At 53.0% G+C, this 17,421-nt stretch overlaps 1 protein-coding gene across 2 annotated transcripts in view; it reads right to left on the bottom strand.

Moving 5' to 3' along the window:
* STAG1 (STAG1 cohesin complex component) overlaps nt 1–17,421 on the bottom strand; it is a 1,292,585-nt gene that overhangs the window by 230,108 nt on the left and 1,045,056 nt on the right. For both annotated transcript variants that reach the window (XM_085634343.1, XM_085634344.1), the window contains exon 26: nt 4,315–4,416. In XM_085634343.1, the coding sequence (XP_085490469.1) occupies nt 4,315–4,416 (102 nt within the window). The remainder of the gene's footprint in view (nt 1–4,314; nt 4,417–17,421) is intronic.

Here is a 17,421-nt window from a genome sequence, read left to right as displayed (position 1 = left end):
GAAAGAGTGGGCTGAATAGGTGACCGCGTGGTAGGTTGTTTACTTACAACTGTATGGTGATTCAAAGTTCCTCCCGAGTATATACCAATTGCAGAGTTACTGCCACTATAGCACCGGGAGCAACCGGGACGCGAACGGGCGCAAACGGGCTTACCTCTGGCGCACCTCCGGAGCGCCCACGGCGCGCCCGCTGCGCGCTGACGCTGCGCGCCTGCTCATCCATTCCTATTAGTAGTATTACGCCACGCGGGGTCCGCCTAGTAGAGCGGCTGGACCCACCCAATATGGCGCCTGAAGTGGCCCAAAGTCTTCCCTCACCCACCCAAGATGGCGGTCGAAGCGCCGCAAGCCAGGAGCCCCCACTGACTAGATCCCGCCGAATGCGGGTGCCACAACAATTATAGTGCAGGTAAGCCTGACTATCCCCCGAGTGACAAGCGCCAAGTGCCTGAGAGCGAATTTAAGGCAGCGTAACTTAAAAGCAGATTTCCAGTGAATGATTAAAATAGCAATGCGCGCGATGACAAGGTCTGCCTACCGTGCCCGAAGAGCGGTTTAAATAGCTCTCCAATACGCGGGGTCCGCCTAGTAGAGCGGCTGGACCCATCCAATATGGCGCCTGAAGTGGCCCAAAGCCTTCCCTCACCCACCCAAGATGGCGGTCGAAGCGCCGCAAGCCAGGAGCCCCCACTGACTAGATCCCGCCGAATGCGGGTGCCACAACAATTATAGTGCAGGTAAGCCTGACTATCCCCCGAGTGACAAGCGCCAAGTGCCTGAGAGCGAATTTAAGGCAGCGTAAGCAGCGTAGCTTAAAAGCAGATTTCCAGTGAATGATTAAAATAGCAATGCGCGCGATGACAAGGTCATCGCGCGCAGGATTGAAGGTCTTCAATAAAAGGACAAAGGCCTTCATTATTTTTGGGCACCAAAAAGTGGCGGAAACAACAATCACGTCCTACTTCTGGCATGGGCACCTTCTCAATAGCCCCTTTGGCCAAAAGGCCTTGTACTTCCTGGCGCAAAATGATGATCCTCCATTAGTCGTAGGGGGTGGGGCGGTTGAAGGTGTGTCGGTATGGAAACAAAGCGTATGTCATATCCTTTTCAAGCAATTAGCAGGACCCACCAGTCCGATTGGTATGGCTTGCTAACCCGGCAAGAGCTGTCGGATCCTGCCTCCTGGCTGTGCTCCACTAAAGGTAAACGAATGGGGTTTGGGATGTGAGCTGCAAGGGGGTGGTGGATCAGGTGGCCCATTGACCTTAACCACAGGGGTGGAGGGTACCATGGCCTCAACACTGCTGGGAGCCTTGCAGAAGTTGGATTGGCTGGCGGTATGAGGCGTCTCTGCCACAAAAAAGTGGTAAGGCTGACGTGGTTGGCGATGTGGGGCACACAGAGCTAGGGAAAATATCATAGCCCTGCTGTCCTTGAATCATTCAAGAACCAAGTCTGTCTTGTCCGCCAAACAGGCGAGTTTGGTCGAAAAGCATGTCCATAAGGGACGACTGAACAGAGCTTAAAAAAGCGGGGGACTGCAGCCAAGCATGGCGACGAATACAGACTTGGTGGTGTTCAAGCCACTACTTCCCCACAACATGACTGTCCTGGATGGCCTGGCAAAGACAGGTCGAAGTTCTTCAGGGTCCTCTCGAAGGACGTGAGCCCCCAAATCCTAAAGGGCTTGGGAATAGTGCCCCAAGAGGCAGCTTATATTCACTGATCAAAACGCAAAGCTGGTGGACAAGACGACTCGTTTCCAGATTGTCTCCAACCATTTTGACTACTGGCCAAGAGGAGTAGTAGGGAAAGTATCTGGGTTAGTCTTACTTGCAGACGCCTACACCACCAAGCTTTCAGGGGAGGGGTGCTGAATAAGTAACGCAGGGTTGCTTGTGGCAGATCGGAGGTGTTGTGCAATACGGCAGTTGACTGGGGATCAGAGCAAGGTAGAGCCCATGTTCCCCCAAAAGTTTCCATTAGGATCTCGTTAAATGGCAAGAGGCGCTCAGTGATTGCTTGCCCCAGCAGAAGGACCTCTGTAGGGAACGTTTGTTTTGACCTCCAAGACAGGGAGGTAGAGGTCAAGGACTTCAGTTGGCCTATGCATTACCATGGCGTGAGAAGTATTCTGCTCAGTGGCAGGACCAGGGGTTGAGAGGAACCCCAACTCGGGTGAGGTGTCAAGATCAATGGCCTCCAACAGATCGTCATACCAATTCTCCTCATAAGGTTGGCAGATATGATTATTGCATCATGATCATTGTTTGAATCTGTGATGAACAGGGAATGCATTTGTCTAGGTAGACCTAACGGACGAAGTTAGGCCTCTAGGGTGGGTGAGCGCAGGCTCGGTTGAGATCAAACCGGCACCAACTTTGAGTCAGAAAGGACAAGTGGGGCCTCATTTCCAGCGTCGATGGGAGTTGGCATCAGCGTCAAAGCACTAGGAACTGAGGTAGACCGTGGTGTCAGAGAAGGAGTCAAGATTAAAGATAGTGGCCATGGAAACTGGAACAAAATGCAGGATCGGTTATTAAGTCGAAAGACTTTGGTTGCGAGATCAAGATGTATGGTGCCTCGCCCACACCTTCTCAGGGAAGTGTGAGTGGAGAGTCGGGCTTAGATTTCTTGTGTTTTTTCTTCGATTACCCCAAAGACTTTGATCAAGACGAAGAAAGGCCTCTAGAAAAGCTTCTGCGACTTCAGTACCTCCAACGGGACGGAAATCGAACTTTCGGCTTTGAGCGGTCTTGTCATCGAGTCTTCTGGTATTTGCCAATGTAAAGTTTTGCCTTGTGGTCTTGAATGACTTCAGGTTCATAGATGTGGAGTCACTGCAGGCCTTCGAGTTGAGGCTTGCACCCAGGCACTACAGGCAAATCTGACGATGATCTGTCAGAGACATTTGTTAATGACAGCCCTTACAGGGCCTAAAACCAGTTGTTTTGGGAGGTGACATGTCTCTTGTACACTGTAAACAGATTTTGGATCCAGGTTAGTGTCTCAAAGCAATGAGAGGTATGTCCTGATTCACTTTTGATGGCACAGAAATAAAGGAACTGATGTCACGGTGTGTGGGATTGGTACCTACATAATTAAAACATTTGGAATGGTGTGAAAATTTGTGAAAAACAACTTTAAAAGTACAATTCCCTGCAGCACAGATAGTACCAATCCCTACATTTCAGAATCCATACCACATTTCTAACATTCATTCAAACGTTTGCAGTTTTGTACAACTTTTATACATCAATCTTCCACTCTGTGCTAACAATATTAAATTAGGTTTATTGATATCATATTTAACCAATAATGCTACCACATCAGGCACCTCTGGTTTGGTGTAGGCAGTCTCACCGCTAGAGCACATCATTTTAAAACTTCTATCAGAGTATTCACCTTTTTTATGCCCTCCTCCAACTAGCTCTACTCTACACAAAATAAACTGACTAGCAGGGACCTCTATCTAGCCACTTGAGAGACCCAGATTTTCTCCACTAATTATCCCACACAAAATCATAACCAGATGTGTATGGAATTTATCAAGTCCAGTAATTATCTTCTATTACCAGTGCTTGATTTGTAAAATAATAAGTACAAGGGCCCTAACCAGGAGGCCACTACAGCTTACATCACCCATCGCTGCCAAAACTACTACTAACCATTTCTCCCGCCTGAAAGTGCGACAGTTCACATTATTTCAGGTCCACCAAGCTAAAGGAATGGCTGGGGAGGCTGGTATTAGTAATTTTTAACGTATATTGCATACATACACAACCCTTCTGCTGATCTCTAAATTAGATAAGCAGTGCCACCATGTGGCAGACTGTCATTAGTGCATTTGTTGACAATTAAGTGCTGGTGCCGGGCAACGGAAACCACTGGCTCAAATTAAGCACTATTACAATTTTTTGTAGGTGGATAATGTGAATTTTGGTGTTTACTGCACCAAGTTCCACATTTCCTAATATTTAGTGGGATTTTCCCCTCAATAAATTGTGGAAGTTTGGCTTACTGAAATTTGTCTAGGAGTTACATTTTTTTTTTTAATGACACCCAGTATGTATCGGTGCAATGGAAAAATCAGCCAAACGCAATTCTGAAGTGAGCAGTAACAGGAGATATCACACAGTGGAAGTTATTGTGCCACTAGTAAATTCACAACTCCAGTTGACAATCATTAAGATTGTGAAAAGCTAACAGTAAGCAGGGCTATCCACCCTCCATGGTCTGAGTACTGCTGTCAATGCTAACAAGCACCTGATAATTCAGAAGAAAATAAAACTTTGTCTTCAAGTTTTCTCATACCTGTTGTAAACTTAGAATCAGAGTCTTAGCACACTGGATCTTATCCATTTGCCTTGCTTTGCTCAGTGTTTCTTTTATGATATCTCCGTAATCGTTGTAGTACTGCAGATTGGAAAAAAAAATAGTTAAGAGCATTATTGAACTTATTCCAGTAGGCTTGAACTGCTGCACACAAATACCAAAGTAACTGCAAATAAACAGCACTTGCGAATGACATGAAAATTCAACATATGCAACAAAAGCAAGTTATATTCATAAACAGATATTGGCAATCCGTCAAGGATTTGTAGCCTGTGACGCAATTCGTTTGCCGGATGGGTCGGAGTTTTGATTCCTTATCAGGAGGAGGGGCGTCGCCTGTGCTCTGTGAATTAGCCCTCTTGTGTGCATTAGACACCACAAGAGAATCTAAACGGACCTGACATCTGATGTACATTGGGTCATTGGGAACTGCCTCATATTTTTTGTCCACCCCGGAGTTGAGGATCCTGTCTCTGACAGGGTCTTTAAACACTTCTGGTGCATGTTTTAGCATGCCTTTTAGCATTGGGAGGGTGTGTGCAGACTTTTGTGAGGGTGCAAATGTTCCTAATAAGTCTTCTTCCAAGGGATCGGAGTGTAATTGCACCCCGTGGTATTGGGCACCCTATTAATTTGTTGCGCTAACCCAATATTATCATCTGGTGGTTATGGCCTAGAGGGGTAGAGGTCCGTGTTATTGAGTGGATCGGGATCAGTATTCTAATCATCCCAAAGATCTGTAACATGTGTGGGATAGTATGTGCGTCATCATCCCTATCTGGATCTTCGTTCCCATCCCCATCGGTATAATCATCATCTTCATCCCGTGGTGGAGGTGAAAATGTACGTTGTGGGGAGTGTGCTGGAGAAATTAACAAATTGGGATCAGCTGGAGAAGGAGAGGAAGGTAGAGAAGTATTAGTGCCCATTTCCTTCTGTTTAATGGGTATTTCAGAGTCTTCTGGATGGTCAAGTTTCCTCTTTTTAGGAGGCTTGGTGGTAACATGACTGGTTTCTGAGTCAATGTGTAGTGTTTTCGGCTTTGGATTCGAAGTACAAGTTACTTACCTTAGGTAACGATGTATCTGGTAGAGATGATTCTAGCCGCAGATTCCTTAACGTAGAATTATCCCCATGCATGAGACTGGAGCCGGAAAACTTTCTTGCCCAGCATCTCTGCGCGCCGGGGCGCTGTACCACGCGACTCCGCCCGACGTCCTCCGAGGGCGCGACGTCAGCGAGGTCACATAAGCCCCACCCCGGCGCGCTGACGTCAGTTTGCTTCAGAGAACTGTTCCGCGCCACAACCCCAACAAAACTGAGGAGAGCATGAGAACAGTGTGCGAAAAAAAACAGAGAAACAAAACAGAGGAAAACAAAAGGTGAGAAAACATCACCAGGTTGCACCAAGGCACCAGAAGGCGACAGCAGCAGGCCAGAGCAAGAAAAAGAGCAGAGCACCACTAAAGAACAATTGCGCAATCCAAGGCAAGAGCACCAGGTGGCAGTAAAGTACCAGAAGGTCAGAGCAGCAAAGCCAGAGCAAGAAAAGCGCAAGCACCACTCCGTTGAACCACCTCGCAAGCCAAGGAGAGAGCCACCCTAGAGGCACAAGAATGTGAAAGGGCAGTGACCGAAAGAGAGAGGGACTGCAACCTCCACCACAAGGGAAAAGGGCCACAAGCCCAGAACAGGGGAGCAACAGTAATTCAACCCCAAACTAAACTGCCAAGGATGGCCACACCGCCTGAAAGAAGTAGGAGGACGGAGGATAGGTAAACCATCCGCAGACGACAGTGCCAAGGAGGGCCAGAACCCCCGAAAGGAGTAGGGCAAAGGACAGGTAAAAGAACCCCAAACTAAGAGGACCAGGTGGGGATCAGAAACCCGAACAGCAGAAGGAAAGAGCAAAAGAAGGCTCATACGCCAGAGAAAAACCATCCGGAGGGATGACTGACCGAAAGAAAACGAAGAGGACGCCCACAGAAAACAAGCCACCCAGAGGGAGGCGACTGCAGAAACCCAAGCAGAGGGTCCTCGCGGCACGGGAAGGAAGGGCGGGTCGTGAAGGAATCTGCGGCTAGAATCGTCTCTACCAGATACATCGTTACCAAAGGTAAGTAAGTTGTACATCTGATAGAGACTACTAGCCACAGATTCCTTAACGTAGAATAGATACCCTAGCCATACCCAGAAGGGAGGAGAGCCTGCGAGAGAGCCTCCCCATCAGGAAAGACACAGGGATCCAGCAGGGGACAGGTCACAGGGACAAAAAGGGAAAGGCCAGGATAACCTAAGCCCAACCAAGGGAGACTGCCCAACACCCCGCAGGGGCAGACAGCGCCCGAAAAGCCTCAAGGGCCACCTCAGACCCCAGGGAGAAGTGGTAGAACCGGAAGCAGGGCCCACTGTAATAACACACACACAGTGACAGAAAATAGCTGAACACACCTCAGCCGCAAGCAGCGGACAAGGCAGGGACGGCTACACCGCCAAAAGCACAGACGGAAGAGAAAGGCACAAGGGAATACATCAAAGGCCACAATGGTGTATTAGAACAGGCCTGCACCAGCATGCACAGCTAGTAGCAGACAACACCTCTGAACGGTGCACACAGGACAAGCTAGACGTCAGCCAAAGGCAGAGGCCAGGAAACGCCCCAAGGGAGGGACCGGCACACGCTGACCCACAAATGAAGTAGAACCAGGCAGAAAGAAAGACGGAGGACGGGCCAAGCCGTCCACCAGAACACAAAAACCAGGGAAGCCAGTCCACCCCCCCGGAACACCAGACAGAGGACCAAGTCGGACAGAAGGGCAAAACCGCTACAATGCGATGCCGCAGACAGTAGGCCAGACTAGGCTAGCGACACAGCGACCCAGGAGTAGGACGGACCGGGGCGCAACGCAAGCTACTCCAAAACAATCAGCAAGAAGATCGCACCTGCGATATACCGTGACGCCACGGAGAGCAGAAGCCCGAAGGGCACCCACACATCCCCAGCACATGATAGAGCTATGTAATAGCTACCATTACCCCACATAGGGCATGTTACGTCCCAACAACATGGGAACCCTCTTAGGAAAAAGTTTCCGCAGCAGAGGACAAACAAAGACCTGCGGAGAAAACCGCAGACTGCTTGCCAATCAGCCAATAAAGAATACACAGAAGGCCTAACCTCAGGGCCTACACGGTTCACAACAGCCAAACCACAAGTCAAAACAGGTCTGGACCAGCAGCCAACAGCACCAAAGTCCTAACAAAAGGACCTGAAGGCACATGAACCACACAGAACACACAACCGGGGCGATGCGCTACAAGGCCCCAGGAAAACAACGGAAGAACACCTTCCAAAACACAGACCGACTCACAGGTCACTGAGGAGGAGAAGGAGGAGGAGGAGGAGGAGGACGACGAAGCCCCGCAAGAAACCTCTGAATGGCAGAGTCCGCAGGGGCGTAGAACAAAAGAGTGCCATCAAAAGGAAGGTCCACCAACCGTTCCCTCACATTCTCCGGGAACACACCATCCTGTAGCCAGGCATGTCGACAAAGGGCCACCGAAGAAGCCATGGTACGACCAAGCATGTCTGAAACGTCCAGAGCCGAGCTAAGAATCAAGGCAGCGAGCTCCCGGCCATCCGACACATGGTGCCGGAGATCAACACAGGCACCCTCCTGAGAAGCGGCAGAAATAAGGGACTCCGCCGAGTCCCACAAGCAAGAAGTGGCCCTTGCCAAAACACAGTGTGTTAAGGGGCCACAAAGCCGCACTGGTGGAGGCGAAAATATTACGCCCCCAGGTATCCAACCAGCGGGCCTCCCGTGACGGGGGTGATAACATCGATGGTAGGGCGGGAAAGGCAGTCTATAAAAGAGGACCCCTGGTAGAGGAGTGAAGGGAAAGACAAACCGGGTCATGCGGCACAGGACGGTGGCGATGCAGAAGTGGCTGGGTACCGGGTCCCCCGTGGCGGGCTGCCCCCAAAAGAGATGTGTGGAGCGAAGCCTCAAAAGGAAGAAGCAGCTCCCGACCCCCATAACCCTGATGGAGGACATCCAGAAGATGATCCGTGGGGAAATGGGCAGCTGTATCGCCCATGCGCAAGATCCCCCGCTGCCATGGAAACAGCCCGAGCTAAGGCAGCAACGGCCTCCGTAGGGCCCGGTGGCGGGGAAAGCAGTTCCTCGCTGGGCGACGGCTGCAAGCTAAATCGGCCGTCCCCCAGGCCAACCGGAGGAAGGAAAGGCCAAGACCGGAAAGGTGGAAGGGGGGGCCGAGAAATGGGGAACCTAAGGCCCTTCTGGCGAAGACTGCGGGCGCGGGCACGGCGACGAGCCGTCCTTTGAAGACGCCGGGGAAAACTCCACGACGCGTCGGCCTGTCTACGGAGAAGATATAACCAACAACCGCCGAACCTCTGGAGAAGAGGGGGCGTCCGAAGACAACTCAACGACCCGACGCCGTAGAGGCCGCGACCGGCGTCAGGTCAACGTCGACCGGCACTGAAGGGGACGCCGGAACAACCTCCGCCACAACGCACGGCACAGGAGACCAGAGTTGGGTCGGAGCCGGGGCGCCTAAGGAACAGTGCCAAAAATTCATCGACAAGACCTCCGACGAAGCAGCCTCCTGCATGGAGGGACGAGGTGGGCCTGGGGACACTCCCCGACCCCTAGCCGGCCCCTGCGGCGCCGCCAGGGCCAGTAGCCGCCGGCACCTGAGCGGCATCACCTCGGCCTCGGACAAGGCCGCCGCCTGCCCAGAGGACCGATGGGGACTCGAGGACACGCCCAGAGTCCCGGCAACCTCCTGCGACACCACAGGGCCCCCCGCGGGGGTTTGCGGCAAAGCAGTGGCGCCCGGGTCCGACGGAGGGAACCGCGAAGGGCCGCAACCCGACGGCCCCACATCCTCCGAACCTGGATCCGAACCTGTCTGCGCCGGGGCTGGAGCTGCCAGCGACGCCGCGGAAGTCCCCACAAGCGGCAAGGGATATGCAGACGTCCCAGGAAGAGAAGGAGGAGAAGGAAGAGCCAAAGAGGCCTGCAAGGCCGCCGCATAGGCCTCCATCTGGGCTCTAGTCACCCCTGCGCCGGGGAACGGCGGATAGGATGGTGACGCGTGGGGCCGCACCACCCGCGGAGAAACCCCGCCCCCAACAGGCCGGGGACCGGGCCTCGGGGACAAACTGCGACACTTAACAGGTGAGCGACACCCTTGCGGCCTGGGAGGACGATGTCGGAGATGTAGGTTCTTGAAGCCATTCGTGGGGGACCGACACGGCCGACCAGGACATGCGTGCCGAAAGGAGCTTCATCCGGCGCTCTCGCCGGGACTTCGGCTTCATTTGCTGACATGCCTCACAATCCGTGGAGTCGTGGTGCTCCCCCAAACACCACATGCAGATGGGGTGAGGATCCGTGGCCGACATCTGGCACGCGCAAGACGAGCAAGTCTTGAAGCCCAAGGCATTCGCACACTGTTTCCAAGAAAAACGCCTAAAAGCGGGAAAAAAGAGGCCTGAAACAGGCCAGGTACACGATCCGGGTCCGTGTTTCACGCGAAAAAGAAAAATGACGTCAGCGCGCCGGGGTGGGGCTTATGTGACCTCAGTGACGTCACGCCCGCGAAGGACGTAGGGGCGGAGTCGCGTGGTACAGCCCCCCGGCGCGCAGAGATGTTGGGCAAGAAAGTTTTCCGGGTCCAGTCTCACACCTGGGGATAATTCTACGTTAAGAAATCTGCGGCTAGTAGTCTCTATCAGATAAATCTGGCACAGACTGTTTTCGGTGCCAAAGGGTTAGGGTCAGAAATATTCCTTATACTTTGTCTCTGAAGCTTTCCGCGGGGTCTTGGACTCTTTAGCTTTTGGTGTAGGAGTTGGTAGCTCCAAGACCTTTTTCGGCTCCGAAGGTTTTGATTTAACCTGTTTCGGCTCCGAAGGCTTGTCCTTTGTTTTGTTTCTTTGCCGATGGCTTTGGCGTCGAGGTTGTTTTTGGTGCAGAGGAAGAAAGGTGAGGTACAGATTTAGTTTTGGGCTACGGTGCCGGAGGGGACTTGGCTCGAGGCCGAGCCGGAAAGCTTTGCTTTTGGTTTCATAGCGCGGCATCTGAAATGTGTTGCCGGTGTCGACCTGAGCCTGAGGGCGGAGGTGTTACTGGAGCCTTTTGTTTGGGATTTGTTAGGAGAGGGGTCTCGGTACTCATGGACCGTTGAGCCGGGGTGACTGTCTGGTCTTCGGCCTAGGAGACAGATCTCTCCTTCATCAGATTGTTGTTCTGGATGGACACTGGGATCTGCTCCGTAGATGTCCAGAACCGAGCTTCGTTTGCGGGGCATTTCATGACGCCGAGCCCCACAGTCACGGATGCTTTTCTTCGACCTGAAAGATGCACAGGCCTCGCAGTTCTTGTCTTCGTGCTCTGGGGAGAGGTAGAGATAACAAACCTCATGTAAGTCTGTGTGTGGGAATTTAGCACCACACTGGGAATTTTCTTTTTAAAGGAGTCCTTTCCATTGACTGCTGGCGTGGTCGGCGCCGATAGACCCAATGGCCTGTGTCGAAGATCTAGGTCGAGGATTTTATATTTTCCGAACATGCACGTTGAAAGGAAAACTCGATCGAAACAATACAGTCGAGTGGTGAGGGATTGCCAGTCGAAGGGGGGTTCGAGAACAACACCGACCCGGAGCGCAGCAAAACACATCCGAACCTGATGGTGGGAAAAAAAACAATCTGGAGATGGAGTTGGTGCCCATGCAAACTATCACCCTAAGGAGGAGTCACCTATCTCGTGACTACAAAGACTTCTTCGAAGACAAAAACAAAGTGCAAACATCCAAGCCCAACACCAGATTGCAATCTATGCAAGTATATAATCTACAGCTCATATGCCTCGAACATGTAGTTATCTTAAACATCTGGCTTGGATCCGGACCTCTAGGACCAACTTTGGGGAATCTGGGCCTAAGGTAGCATCAGAACAGAAGTCTTCAGGTCTCGATGCACAACCTCCCTCGAATGTGGGGCTCAGCCTCAGCTCAGTGATGGGTAGATGGAGAAGGGATTGCGTACTTGTGGTCACTGTCTTCCATAGGTGGACCTTGAGACTGGGGTTCTTCTGTCTCTCAGTCAGAGTGGGTGCTTGCCCCAGGGCTGGAAAACAGAGGATGCTCGGCCAAGAGACCTGGCTGTGGTATATCCTAAACGTCTTGGTTCCTGAAGAAGTCGGAGGTAGCATCTCCTTGTCGCTGGTCATGGGTCGTCGTTTGAGGAAACAATTGCATCGATAACGCAAAATCTTTTTCATGCAGAAGGTAAGGCAAGCAGAGCAGGAGACCTCAATGTGGTCTGAGGTCAGACAGAGGTTGCAAACCTGGTGGTGGTCTGTATATGGAAATTTCACCAGATATTGGGCAGTCAGGGATGGAATCCTTTCCATCCCGGACTAGACATTCTAGAGGCAGAAGACAATGGGGTAGGCCCCAAAAGGGGCAAAGGTCATGGGCTGGGCATCTAGTAGATGCTCAGATTATTTCACCAAGGAGTCTGCAGAATCCGAATGGGCCTGAAAACTATCACCGTAAGACGACTACCCGGAGCTCGGAGGAGACTTGGCCAACCCAGCTGCAGAGAAAAAACAATCTACCTATGGAGCCGATGGCCATGAGCATTACCAGTAATAGGAGTAATCACTATACCTCATAAATTGAAAGACTTCTTTGAATAAAAATGACTTGCACACAACCAAGACCAACACGAGATGGCAGGAGTAAGCACAGCTACACATGCCACAAACATAAGCCTTTGAATAGAGTCTGTAGCTGGTACAGGTCAACAGTTATAGATTAAAGTGCACATTCTATAATATGACTTATTATGGACTAATTCGAGTATGACCAGAAAGTGTAGTTTTGGGCATAGTCACAGGGAGAACTGGTTCTTTTTAACGTATCACGTGTTCCACTCTTCAGTATTATGCGCCCTACTTTGTGGACAGCAAGTGCTCTTAAGGGTGACATTTCTTATACAAGATCAGCTTTTCCTACTTGTCGAAAGGGTTATTTTGACAGGGTTGCAGCACAGCAGCATTCAAGTTGCTGCTGTCAAGCTACACAGGGTAGGCATGAAGCCATGCTTTCAAAGCCACCCACGGGTTCCTGCCAACCAGGTACCCAGGGCCAATGTTCTTTCCCTAAACTGCATTAAAGAACAAGTTACTTACCTTCGGTAACGATATATCTGTTAAGAAAACATTAGTTAGATTACTTACCTTAGAATATCCCCAGTCATCAGGCTGGATCCGGAAAGGTTTTTCGTCAGCGGTACCCTTGCGCATTGGTAGGCGTCGTCTGCGGCTCCGCGTCTGTCGTCGTGATCGCCGGGATGACGGAGTACTTAGACGCCGCCCTCCCGCGCTGACGTCAGTTCTGTACATAACTTTCCGCGCCAGGAACGCAGAGCCATGCAAGAAACAGACACTGGTGCCATGAAACTAGGGCCCTGAAAGGGATGACCTTAACCCTAGATATCGGTTCGCAGAACGGGGAGGATGGGTGGGGCGGTAAGGAATCCAACTAACCAATGTTTCTTACAGATATATCGTTACCGAGTGTAAGTAACTTGTTCATCTGAAAGAAACACATTAGATTCCTTACCTTAGAATAGATACCCCAGCAATACCAACCCCGGTGGTGGGTCTGCGAACCAAGATCACACCAGGAAGTCCTGGAGAACGGAACGGCCAAAGAAGCCGTCTCTCCGGACTTGGCTGTCCAGGCAGTAATGCTTGGCAAACGTGTGCAGCGAGGCCCACGTTGCTGCCTGACAAATGTCCTGCAGAGGGACTCCCCGTCCCAAGGCAGTAGTAGCCGCTGTGGCCCGAGTGGAATGGGCCCTCAGCCCCACAGGAGGAACCTTCTTAGCCAAGGAATAACAGGCCTTAATGCACAAAACGACCCACCAAGAGAGAGTTCGCTTGTGCACCGCCCGTCCCTTCTTAGCGCCCACGTAGCCAACAAAGAGTTGGTCGTCCACCCGGAACTGTTTTGTGCGGTCCAGATAGAAGTAGAGCGCACGTTTTGGGTCCAGACGGTGGAGCCTCTCTTCCGCTTTCGAGGGATGCGGAGGCGGAAAGAAGGTGGGCAAGGTAGTGGACTGCCTGATGTGAAAGGCAGTAACCACCTTAGGAATAAAAGAAGGACGAGTCCTCAGAACCACCTTGTCCTGATGGACAGAAAGGAAAGGAGGTTTAGCTTTAAGGGCCCGGAGCTCACTCACTCTTCTGGCAGAGGTGATGGCAACCAGGAAAGCAGTCTTGAGAGTCAGAAGACGAAGAGCACAGATATGAAGTGACTCAAAGGGAGCGCACATTAGGTAAGTTAACACCAGATTCAAGGCCCACAGAGGCATCACAAAGGGGACAGGAGGAAACGTGAGTAATGCCTTTTAAGAATCTTTTTACAACAGGGGACTTGAAAAGAGAAGGCTGATCAGGAAGCCTTAAGAAGGCAGAAACCGCTTAAAGATATCCCTTGATGGTGCCCAGAGCAGAGCCCTGCTGGGCCAGGGAAAGAAGAAAGAGGAGAACCTCAGAAAGAGGGGCGGAAAGGGGATCCACAGTCTTTGCTGTGCACCATGCCACAAATTTTTTCCACCTGCAGGCGTATACCGTTTTAGTGGAGGGACACCTGGCTGCCAGAATGACATCACAGACTTCAGGAGGCAAGTGAAATGGCATCACCTGCCGCCGCTCAATCTCCACGCATGGAGGTGGAGGCTGGACAGGTTCGGGTGGAGGACCGTCCCCTGCTGCTGCGACAGAAGTTCCTCCTGAAGAGGCAGTCGAATCGGGGGATCGTTTGACAGACTGAGTAGCTCGGGATACCAGTATCTTCGTGCCCAATCCGGAGCCACAAGAATAATTTGGGCCCGGTCGCGCCTGATATTCTTCAGCATTCTGAGCAGAAGTGGTATAGGCAGAAAGGCTTATAACAGACCGCAACTCCACTCGCGACGAAAAGCGTCTCCGAGCGAGTGTCGCCTTGGAAATTCCAACGCGCAGAACTGATGACATTGCACGTTCTCTTCGGTGGCGAATAGATCTAACCAAGGATCTCCCCATTGCCGAAAGAGGCCGTGCGCCACGTCTGAGTTCATTCGTGATCCATCATGCACCGGCGGCTGAGTTCGTCCGCCCTGGCGTTCAGAGAGCCCGCCAGGTGTTGAACCACCAGGGTGATGCCCTGATGTTCCAGCCATGTCCAGAGGCGCAGAGCCTCCTGACAAAGGATCCACGACCCCACCCCGCCCTGTTTGTTGCAATACCACATGGCGGTGGAGTTGTCTGTGAACACCTGCATTACACTTCCCCGGACAGAGGGAAGAAATGCCTTCAGTGCAAGCCGGATCGCCCGCAGCTCCAACAGGTTGATATGGTGTCGGGACTCTGCCGGAGACCAGAGGCCTCTGATCTCTGCCTCTCCAGTGTGGCCCCCCATCCCAGGAGGGACGCATCCGTCACTACTGTGTGCTCCGGTTGGGGTAGGGAAAGGGATCTGCCAATGACCCAAGTGCGGTCCATGAGCCACCACTGCAACTGTCTTGCAGTGACCTCCGAAATCAGGACGTGGTCGGACAGGTTGCCCTGATGTAGAGCCCACTGGAACTTCAGGTCCCACTGCAGAGCCCGCATCCGCCACCTAGTGTGATGTACCAGCAGGATGCAGGAGGCCATCAGACCCAGCAACCGTAAGGTCAACCTGACCGAGACTCGGGATAAAGGCTGAAAGATCGGAATCAGAGCCCGAATATCCCGAACCCGCTGTTCGGGAGGATAGACCCAAAACTGCGCCGAGTCCAGAACCGCTCCGATGAAGAGGAGCTGCTGGGAGGGATTCAGGTGTGACTTCGGCACATTGATGGAGAACCCCAGCGAATGCAGGAGGTCGGCCGTAGTCTGGAGGTGGGTGACGACTGCCCGGGGCGAGCCCGCCTTCAACAACCAGTCGTCGAGATAGGGGAAGACTGAAACCCCTAAACTGCACAGATGAGCTGCGCCCACCGCCATCACTTTCGTGAACACCCAAGGGGCACTGGTGAGGCCAAAGGGGAGCACGGTAAACTGAAAGTGCTCGTGGCCTACCGTGAACCGCAGGTAACGCCGGTGGGCCGGCAGGACGGGGATGTGGAAATAAGCGTCCTGCAAGTCCAACGGTACCATCCAGTCTCCAGGGTCTAGGGCAGCCAGAATCAGCATCTTGAACTTCTCCTTCCGGAGGAAGGCGTTGACGCACCGGAGGTCCAAGATAAAGCGTAGTCCCCCTTTTGCCCTTCTTGGGAACCAGAAAGTAGTGGGAGTAACAACCCCGTCCTACTGCTGGGCCAGGAACCCGCTTGATGGCCCCCTTGGCCAAGAGGGCCGTAACTTCCTCCTGCACAAGTTGCAAGTGATCCCCCGGCATGCGGTGGTACTGCGGTGGCATGGCTGGAGGGGTCGCCTCGAAGAGAGGGAGTAGCCCCCTTCGGACAATTTGCAGCACCCACCTGTCCGAAGTGATGGTATGCCAGTGGAGCATGTGATGGCGAACTGCCTCGCACTGGCGTGGAATGGGCCTGAAAGCTCGGACTAGGAAGGCTTTGGGGCAGATGCTGCGGGAGCAGATGTGGACTGACCGGCTCTCTGTCCCCCTGCTCCGCCACGGCTGAATCCACTTCCGCAACCGCGTTGAAGCTGGTTATGCGGCCTGTGGCTGGACGAACGTGCGGGGCGCCTCTTCCTTGGCCACGAAAGGGACGAAAAGCAGAAGTGGGCTGGGCCGAGAGGCCCAAGGACTTGGCCGTAGCCCTGGAGTCCTTAAAGCGCTCCAGCGCACTATCCGCTTTGCCGCCAAAAAGGCAACGGCCATCAAAGGGCATGTCCATGAGGGTGCTCTGGACATCCCCTGAAAAGTTCGTGGACCTCAGCCAGGCATGACGACGAATCGCCAGTCGTTGAAATCGCTCTACCCAGTGAGTCCGTGGTGTCAAGTCCACATCGAATGGAGTACCGTGCTGCATCACGCCCGTCAGTAAGAGACTGGGCGAGCAGTGTCCTGGCCTCCTCTCGACACTGGGGCAGCACGTCCGCCACCGTATCCCATGAAGAGTGGGTGTAACGGTCCTAAAGGCATGTGGTATTAATGGACCGCAACCCCAGACTGAGGTAGGAAAACAGCTTCTTGCCAAACTGCTCCAACCTTTTGGATTCCCAATCCGGAGGTGCGGATGGGAAGGCGGTTTGGGACGTGGAGGCCTGGATGACCAGACTCTCAGGGGTGGGGTGTACGGAGAGAAAGCTGGGGCCGCCCGGAGCTGGGCAGTGGCGCCGGGCCACGTTCCGATCCACAGGAGAGACTGTGGAGGGCTTGGACCAAGTGCCCATCAGAACGTCGGTGAGGGCCTCATTGAACTGCAGTAGAGGTCCTGAAGAGCTTACCGGCAGTTGTAGCACCTAAGTGAGGAGATTAGTCCTCACGGCCGCTGCAGGGAGCTCCAGGTGTAAGGCCTGGAGCGACCCGGGGCAGCAACACAGCATAATTCGCACCCTCCTCCGTAGCCACGGAAGGAGGAGAGATGAAACCAGTGTCAGGCGAAGTGTCTAGACCACTGGCATCCCCCAGCTCGTCTGCCCAGTCCTGACTTGACCGGCACTGCTGTGCCAGAGGGTCCTCAGACCCCTCCCAGTCCTCCCCTTCATCCGTCTCCTGGTAAACAGGTAGAAAGGACGGAGCCGAGTCATAGATGAAATGTTCACCCATCTACGCCAGAGACGGCGCCGCTCCGACACCGGACCGGGGCTGAAACTAGGGACGGCGTCGTCCGAGGACAGCGCCGGGAGAGAAATCATGGGGGTCGGCTCCGGCGGAGTCGTGAGGTCAACCGGCGTCGACCGGGATCCAGGCCTGGATCCCACAGGGACCTGCGGCGTCGGGACCGAAGTCGACAAAGGCGCTGGGCCGAAGCTGCCAGCTCGCTAGGACCCTCAGTCGGAGGTGCAGGACCGCTCCCACCTAGACTTCGAGGTGAAGGCCCAGCAGTCGGGG

Source organism: Triturus cristatus, chromosome 11 (assembly GCF_964204655.1).
Source record: "Triturus cristatus chromosome 11, aTriCri1.1, whole genome shotgun sequence".
Taxonomy (NCBI): domain Eukaryota; kingdom Metazoa; phylum Chordata; class Amphibia; order Caudata; family Salamandridae; genus Triturus; species Triturus cristatus.
The sequence above is the reverse complement of the archived record's forward strand: the minus strand, read 5'-3'. Positions and strand labels throughout refer to the sequence as shown.